This window comes from Mus pahari, chromosome 1, assembly GCF_900095145.1.
Source record: "Mus pahari chromosome 1, PAHARI_EIJ_v1.1, whole genome shotgun sequence".
Lineage (NCBI taxonomy): Eukaryota > Metazoa > Chordata > Mammalia > Rodentia > Muridae > Mus > Mus pahari.
Window position 1 is genome coordinate 102,042,076 of NC_034590.1, and position 9,062 is coordinate 102,051,137.

At 49.0% G+C, this 9,062-nt stretch overlaps 1 protein-coding gene across 1 annotated transcript; it reads right to left on the minus strand.

The window, feature by feature from the left end:
- Positions 1 to 539: 539 nt before the first annotated feature.
- On the minus strand, positions 540 to 3,468 carry Nkx1-2 (NK1 homeobox 2). The gene is made up of 2 exons (XM_021219660.1): positions 3,145 to 3,468; positions 540 to 1,581 (listed from the first exon to the last, which is right to left on the minus strand). Exons 1-2 carry the CDS (start codon positions 3,356 to 3,358, stop codon positions 878 to 880), a joined length of 918 nt encoding a protein of 305 aa, XP_021075319.1. The 5' UTR covers positions 3,359 to 3,468; the 3' UTR covers positions 540 to 877.
- Between the last annotated feature and the right edge of the window lie 5,594 nt (positions 3,469 to 9,062).

The following is a 9,062-nucleotide window of genomic DNA, read 5'->3' on the forward strand; positions in this document are numbered from 1 at the left end:
GTAGCAGAACAGACAGATGGGCGCCAAGCATGGCACGTCACAATGGCTCACACACAGACTTCAGGAGAGCCTTTGGGTCATCACTGCCTTTTCTGTCCTTTTTGTGCATTTAGGACACTGCTCTGGTCTGTCCAAGCTGTTCTCAAAACCTGTGAGGTAACAGAGTTGCCCCGTGTCTTCTCCAGGTAAGTGTAGGTACAGCGCTGAAGAACTTCGGGAAACAAATGGAGTCTGCACACACACACACACACACACACACACACACTATGAGGTCCTGCATCTTGAAACCAGCCCACTCAGCTGCATTTGCTTTGGGTTCCTCGTGCTCCAGCTTTGTTCAGGATTTGGGAGTACTGTGTTGAGCCACTTCTGATGCCAGGAAGGAAAGTTTATTCCTCTTTATATGTGGGAGGCAGAGGCAGGCGGATTTCTGAGTTCGAGGCCAGCATGGTCTACAGAGTGAGTTCCAGGACAGCCAGGGCTACACAGAGAAACCCTGTCTCGAAAAACAAAAAAAAAAAAAAAAAAGATTCAGTTCTTGGTGCCCAGGGTATCTTGGCTCCCTCTGGTCTCCATCCTGGGAACCCTTTTTAGCCAGACACTTTAAAAAACAGAGCCCTCCAAGTAAATGAAAGGGAAGAATGAGGTCCAGAAGCTGGAAGCTTTTAAAACAGTCTGGTCTGGACACCGCCTTGACCACTCGGTGGCTTGTGTGGTTGTAGTCTGCAGGTGTTTCTCCTCGCCCTCTGGTGGTGTCACCAGCAGCTGGAGGGAAGGGGCACACCAGGAGGGGGGCGGTCAGTGCCCCTCTGTAAAGCGGGGACCCGCGTCATCATACTGATCACTCGTGAATTCTGACTGAGCAGCAGTACCGGATTCATAGGTGTGGAGCATAGAAAGGGGTCAAGTAGGAGGGCCCAAGGAATGGAGTGAAAGGACTCCCTGTGGCGGCGGTCGTCAGCGGGAAAGAGGTGGCAGGGAAGAGGACGTTGGTCGCAGGATAGGTGGGGAAAGTTTGATAGGGCAGAGCACCAGGAACCGGCGGGCCAGGACTACTCCCAGTGGCACTGCCACCGCCCCCCGCTACTGCGCCGGGTGTCCCAGGCTGAGGCGCACCTCCTCCTGCCTGCACGGCGCCGTCGGCCCCTGGGTTCTGCTTCTTCCACTTGGTCCTGCGGTTCTGGAACCAAATTTTGACCTGTGTCTCCGTGAGGCTGAGCGACAGAGCCAGGTTCAGGCGCTCGCACACCGACAGGTAGCGCGTGGCTCGGAACTTGTTCTCTAGGGCCACCAGCTGCTCGTAGGTGAAGGCAGTGCGCGCGCGCCGTGGCTTGGCGCAACTGGACTCCGCTCGCCGGCGTCGGGGCCGCGGGGAACCGGGAGAGCCCGGGGACGCCGGGAGGCCATCCGCGCCGCTCTCTTCCGTTCCCACCGCCACTGCCCGGGCCTCTGGTGAGCCCGCATGGACCCCCTGCCAGCGCTCTGGCTGGTGCGCGCGCCCCGCATCCTCAGCTTCCTCCTCCTCTTCCGCCTCGGAGCCCTCCACCGGGGACGCGGGGTCAATGCCTCGGCGCACCGCATCTAAAAGAGAAGGGGATGGTAACCAGAAGCCTATAACAATTCTACTCAGTGGCACTCCCAAACCTTCTTGTCCTCTCCCAGAGCACTCAGATTTGCCCTTGATCCAACTTCCAGTTCCTTCCCTCTCCCGACTTTGCTCCCTTCGATTCTGAATCCACACACCCTAGAGAGCAGATTCAGGAGCACAGCGTACTTTACAAATCTGCCATTAAGTAGGCACACAAGAAGTACATGTTGGATGACACCCCGTATCAAGAAAGTATAGTGGCTTTATCAAGCCAGGAAGAGCGAAGTCTGCTGTGCATTAAGACAGGGAATGTCAAGTGCGTTTACTATTGAATCTCTCCAGTCCCTAGGAGTCTATGTTGCTGTGCAACTCCTAGCAATTAAAAAAGAAGTTATTAAACCCCCATCCCCCCCAAAAAGAGAAATTCCCCCTTTCCCATCTTCTCTCTCCAGTAGTGTTAATAGAGTTTCAGATTTGTCCGGGGCCTGATCGATAGATGTCATCTATTAAAGGTAAGTTTTAATCGAACAATATTAGGATCAGACAGGGAAAGGGGGTTTGAAGTCGGTACCTGCAAGCTGCGAGCAGGAGATATGCAGGCGCCAGTAATAGAATATCGATCAAGGAGTTAGGAGGAGGGGAGCGCGGCCCCACAGAGAGACCATCCAAACAATTAATCCAGGCCCGCGGCCGGGACCCAAGCCAGGCCACCAGAGGCTTCCGGGAGCCCCGACAATCACCTCCAAACTTAGAAAGGAGGAGGAGGGGACTGTGCTGCATACAGCCCTCCGTGGGACCTGAATCCCTAGACTTTCAGAGTCTCCCCAAATAATTCAATCCCATGCCCATGTCCCACTAAGTATGAATCCTGCTGTCTTAAATTCTTCCAGCCACAAACTTTCCGGAACCCTTTCTTCTGTGTCCACCAACTTCAGGGATAAGGGGGAAAGGTCTAGAAGAGAGCACCAAAAGCTATGGGGGGTGGGGGGTGGGAGCAGTCCCCTGTTGGATCCGGGGAAGAGCATGGGCTCTGAAGATGTTTCTGAGTGGTTGAAAAAAAGCACCTTATCCGGGGAAAGCCCTAGCCTCGGTTGCCCTATACATAAATGGGAGTGGTGTTAATACGTAGTTGGAAGATATTTTCATAACCTTTATCCCAAGCTCCTCGCCCAGGTTCTAGCACGTGGAGAGCACAATACATTTCTGTTAGATCAATGAACCTGAGTATGTACTTTATGTGAGCCAGTCAGAGTTGTGGCACTCATCCACTGAGCAGGTGTTCAGGAAAGAAGCACATACTGGTCCTGGAATCTCAGCCACGTCTCTACCTCTGTCCTCTTCCAATTAGGGATGTTTCGCTTCGCACCTACGGGATCATCTTCTCTAGCTCCCAGGCTACCAATAAACCTTGGCTACTACTACTACTACTACTACTACTACTACTACTACTACTACTCACACACACACACACACACACACACACACACGGATACCAATAAACCTTGGCTACTACACACACACACCATTTTAGGCTTAAAACCGCCTCACATTCTTACCAGGGGTCTCCTGTGACCTGATTGGATTCCCCGAGCAGGCATCTTCCCCTGCTTCCACCTCTTCTAAACTTTTCTTGGCTTCCAGGGCAGCGAGACGCACCGGCGGGAGAGCAGCTCGCGTGAATTTTTGCGGATCCAAAATGTCCAAGACAGAGAATGAGATCTTGTGGTGAGCGGGGGCCGCCTTGGCCCCGCCGTCCTGCCATGCCAACATGCCCGCCTCCCGCGGGCCCGAGGCCAGCCGCACTGGGGTCGGGGATGGGTGCTCTCAGCCTTATCTTCTGCAGTGGTTTGGCCACAGCTCTCCAGCCGCGAACTGGAATTTCCCCGCCAAGCAAAGCTGGAGAGGGGGGCAAGGAGGCGGGGCGGGAGGAGAGAAGCGGGGGGGGGGGGCGCGGGAGGTGCTTGAGGATTGGCACTTGAGCTGGCCAGACCCCTTCCACGTGCAGTGAGCGCTTGCAGCCTCCACGAGACTATCCTGGGCAGTGGGAGGGGGGGAGGGAGCGAGAACTAGAGGAACCCTCACGGCCAATGCGCGCTCCCGGTTCGCGGGGTCACGATGGCATGCTGCGTGAACGTCTTCCCATGCTGCGGAGACTCGTGAAGAGCGTGAGAGAGGCTTCCATCTCCGGAACCTCATCTGCACACACATTCACCTGACTGAAGTTTACTTATTTCTCTTGGGTCACTTGCCATCTTCCTTTGACCTGGCGATGCCACAGAAGCCAGACCTGATACTTCGCTATGCTGCACGGTGCATCTCAAGCCCCATCCCTGAACCACAGTAAAGGCTTCAGGCACATTAACTTAGAAATTTTAAAGCCTCTGTGCATTTACAGTTTATAAAGCCCTGGGGCTTTCTCACTCTCTTTTGATTTTCTAGGCATTCCCCCCTGTGAGTGGGCGTGGCCTGGGAACCACAGTCTGTGGTTTCAAAGAGAAGGAAAATGAGGTTCAAAGATGAGCGGTGGCACTGCGGATGACAAGAGTCTGGACTGGGCCAGGGCTTTTCAGGTCACCCTGATGGCTTAGGATATGTAGGTTAAAAAAAAAAATCTTGGAGGGGAGTCTTTTCTTTTCACTCAGGAGACCAGCAGGGCCTGGTCAAAAGGGGTCTATGGAAATACACCAGCCCAGAGGGCTGAAGACTTAGGGCTACGTGGCTTGGCTAAAGGTGAGTATCCCTCCTTTGAGTGACTTTGAGTACCGTTTTCGTTGCCCCTCAGGACTTCTCAGTCAGATTCCACCATTAACATCAGAAATTGACTCTCTGGGTTCCTTTCCCAGCCTCAAGAAAGAAAAGGTTAAAAGATGCCTAGTGGTTTGAATTTAAGATCAGAGAAGAGAGACAATTAAAATGGCCCCATCTGCCCCCCAAGTCTCTAGGGCAGGTGGCATTAGCAGTGAGGGAAAGTCGGCACTAGCCACACCCACGGTGATATTCCTTTTTTTTTTTTTTTTTTTTAAGGCATTCATTTCAGCGACAAGTTCTGAAGCATTAGCCCCTATGCCCAGAACCACCTTGGACCCGGTCGCTTCTTTCTTCTTTGCCCCATGTGGTTCCCAGACAATGTCTTGACAATTAATATTGTCTAAGCAGGTAAGAAGTAGGAAGGGGAGGGGACTCCTCACTAAAGTGCAGGGAGCTGTTAATCCAATCTATTACTAAAGAGGTGTCCTTGGGGGCTAGCTCCTTGTAGCTTTTCTCATTCAAACCTTTCAGCCCCTCCCAGGGGTGGCCACCAAATTCCCTGCCGACTTTAAAGCCTTGCCGAAATTCAAGCCAGTTCCAGACCTAAAGTAAAGATGGATTGTGCTTTTAAAGCGAAGGGAAGGAAGTGCCCAGACCAAGCCCACCAGAACCCCCAACCCCCTGACCTCCACCCTTGCCAAGGGAATATGCGCTTTGTGAAACTCAGGGAAAAGACAAGCCAGAGGTCAGGCCAAGGGACAATCCGTGCAAATCACAGATTCTTCTGTAATGCACATACTTTGTTTTCTGTTTGGATAACCATTTCTCACCTAGTTCCCACATTTTTTTTAAGTCTTCCGGTTTCCTTTTCTCTCCTCCCCTACTGTCCCCAATTCCTTTTTCCCCTTTCCCATATATATTAGGTTTTTTTTTTTTTTTTTTTTTCAAGATAGCTGAGAAAGATCTACCTAAGTTCACTCACTCAGGAATCCATAGAACGTTTGTGTTTTTCCATGATTCCTTGTCTTACCTTTTTCTCTGGAAGATACATTGAATTGTTTCAGAGGACTGGGGGGAGTAACGAGAGTTCCAAGGGGCATCACATCCCAAAGCAGAGGAACAGACCCCTTCCCAGCCGCTATCACACAGAACTGGGACCATTTCATTGCACTTCCATAGTCTTTTGTTGTTGTTTACATTCTATAAAGTGTTTCCTCTCCTAGGATTTATCTCTCCTTTGAAGTCTATGGTGCTAAACACAGAAAAAGGACAAAGAGGGGAAAGTAACCAGCTGGAGAGAAGATCCAGGAGCACAGAGAGGCCATGTACTGCAGCCTGCAGATCTGTAGGCAGGCCTTCTTGTGGCCAGGTTTAAATTCCTCCCTTCAACGTCTCACCATTTCTCTTGTGTGTTCACCACAGCGTGAGCCTCCAGGACTCCTGCTCAGTGCTTAGCTCTGGGTAATAAATGAGATGGGAGAGACACCCATGTGTCTCCCTCAACACCGCCTCACTCACTCAGCCCACAGGCAAGCACCCAAAGACCAGGGCACAGCCTTCTGCTGAAGGGAGAATGGGAACAGAAAGCTTAAGGGAGGGGAGTCTTTTTTTTTTTTTTTTTTTTTTTTAAATCTGGCTACTTGTTTTGTGCAAGCCATAAGGCAGCAAAACCTCCCTTTGGGAACAACTGAGAAAAAGTGCTTGACTCACTAATGTTCTGACACGTGTGTTATCCAGGATGTGTCTCTATAATACATATGTTCACATCTGGCAAGCCATCTTGTTCACGAAGTTGATTTGGTTATTTTTTCTTTCTTTCTTTCTTTCTTTCTTTCTTTTTTCCTCTCCCTTCCCCCAGCCTGGGCATTAAAATTCCATTTGAGTGCTGTCTTTAAATTGCTTTGATGCTAGGTGGGTTCCAACTCTGACCTGTCCTGATGGCAAGTGATGGCTGTAACAAGCCCAGGATCAATATTCATAGCGGGTGTCCTGGGCTGATAACGCTATCCAAGACAATGTTCGCTATCAGTGTGGACAGCTGAGATATTGCGCCATTAGGGATGTTGTGTTAAATAACCTGATCCATTTCTGGGGCTATTTAATGAATTTCACAGCTTAGATAGTATCTTTAAGGAGATGGCAAAAGGCTATTCCAGAGGCACTGATGCAAATCAATGGTGCCAGGCTTCTCAAGCGATTGTCCAAACAAAGTGGCCTGTAATTCCAGCACAGCCTCGAGAAGCTGCCACCCACCCTGGGAGCAGGATTAACAATGGAGAGAAAGAATGTGCGGTTTATGCAGAGGGAGGGTGGGTAATACTATGAGTTGCATTAAGGTCCCTAAGATAAAATCATATGTTCCTGAAATAAATACAAGTGGAGTTCTCTGTTTGAGCCAGCCCACAGGTTAGGACATACATGCCAAAGAGACAGCTTCATCAGGCACAGCCTGAAGGCCAGAGGGAGGCACTGACTATGGAGACAGGCATGGATGCATCCCTCTACTTGGTACTTGGACGGCTTTCCCTGGCATGTGCTTCTTCAGCTCAAGTCACTCTATGGAAAGGGAAGAAAAAGGACGCTGGATTTTAAAGGATGCTATTGGCAGCAGCATCCGTACCGGTTTGTTTACCTGATCCAGGGCCTATCATTTACAGCTCAGGGCTGTTGTTTACCTCATCCCTGAGGCTTTGCACTCTGAATGCCAAGAGAAGCAAGTACCACTTTAAAAACAAAACAACAACAAAAGCAGAACACCTCAGAGGCAGGTACAGTTTTCACACTTGGGAAACAGAGGCAGAAGGACAGTTGCAAATTTGAGGCCATTAAGTTCCTAGTCAGCCAAGGTTGCATAGGAAAAAAAAAATCATCTGATTAATGATAATAAAAAAAAGTAAGTAACTAAAACTGAAAAACAACAACAAATAACCACAAAACGCAAAACCATCTTGGAGACTTGATTTGTGAAAGATAAATTCAAAACATATCCTTCCTGGGCTGGAATCTTAGCTCTTGGCTCAGCTGTGACAGAGCTTGCCTTGCACTTATGATGTCCTGGTTCGCTACCCAGTACCACATAACTTGATGGTGCACATCAGTAATCCTAGCACCTGGAAAGTGGAAGCAAAAGGATTAGGAGTCCAAAGTCACCCTTGGCTACCTATGGGGCTCAAAGTAGGCTGGGCTACATAAGACTCTGCCTCAAAACATGATTTTTTTTTTTAAAGAACAAGAAAAATTAATCAAAACAAAAATACAGCCTGCCTGCCTTTCCTCTAAATTGCAAAAAATAAACATGTTTACATATTTCACTTTAAACAATAAAAGCGTGTCTTGTGGAAATCCATAGGTTAAAAAAAGAAAAAAGAAACTTGTCTTTGAGTCAGGGTTGGGCTTCCTATGTAGTAGCACAGGCTAGCCTGGGGCTCGTAGTTCCCCCTGCCTCCTTCTCATTCTGAATGCTAGGATTAAAGAATCAACTTCTTTACCTTAAAAACTTAGAGGAAACATCAAAGCTTATTAAGCAATAGAGGGGTACATTGGTGAGCAGAACACATATTGATTGGTCCTGATAATAATAATAGTCTTAACTGTATCCACTCTTGGTTTGGTGTTTGCCCTGGGCCAGGCTGACAACCAATTCAAGATGCCAGAAAAGAGGGGTGAGTCAGAACATCCCATGGGTTGGGAATGCAGACAAGAGTAAAAGGAGAGGGCTGGTGAGATGGCTCAGTGGGTAAGAGCACCCGACTGCTCTTCCGAAGGTCCAGAATTCAAATCCCAGCAACCACAAACCACATGATGGCTCATATCCATCCGTAACAAGATCTGACGCCCTCTTCTGGAGTGTCTGAAGACAGCTACAGTGTACTTACATATAATAAATAAATAAATCTTTAAAAAAAAAAAAAAAAGAGTAAAAGGAGAAAGGAGAGTGGGTGCCTGCTTTCACCTCTCTCTGCATCCTGGTTTTCATCTCTGTCACTTCCCCAGCAGTGGCAGCTGCCTCAGGCTTCTGCTACCATGCTTTCTCTTCCGTAGTGAAGCCCAAACAAACCAAATTTTCCATAAATTTGCTTCTTGTTAGATATTTGGCTACAGCACGGAGAAGAGACATTGTAACTATCCCTATGATGTTTCCATGGCTATTTTGGTTCATGTGGTGTAGACTGGCATCAAATCAAGCCTCTTCAAAATCCCTGGCCCAGATATCGTATAAGCCACGTGTTGGTTCCCTGTCTATGCATGCTACCTCCTGAAAGGCTTCCTCTCAGTAGGACAGACAGTATGGAAGTGGTCATTTTTGCTATGTGACAGCCCATTCGTGGGTTCTGTCAGCTCTGGCAAGTGAACTGAACCACCCAGTGACCTCAGTCTCCCCAGTGCTGGGATTACAAGTGTGAGCTCTGTGCTTATCTTCATCTTGTGAAATGCCAGTATTGTTTCAAACTCTAAATGTTGTTTGCTTTTGAGACAGGGTCTTTCTGTGTAGCCCTGGCAGTTTTCCTGGAACTCTGTGAAGACCAGGCTGACTCTGAATTCACAGAGATCCACCTGCCTCTGCCTCCCAAGTCCTGGGATTAGAGGTGCACAACATTATACCCTCCCTTCCCTCTAAATTGTCCACAGTCAGAGAACTCTGTCTAGCACAGCCTTTGTCACAGGGCCTTGTCCTTAGACCGTCTTAAAGTCATTTGTGTTTGAACACACTAATGTTCTTGTCTTC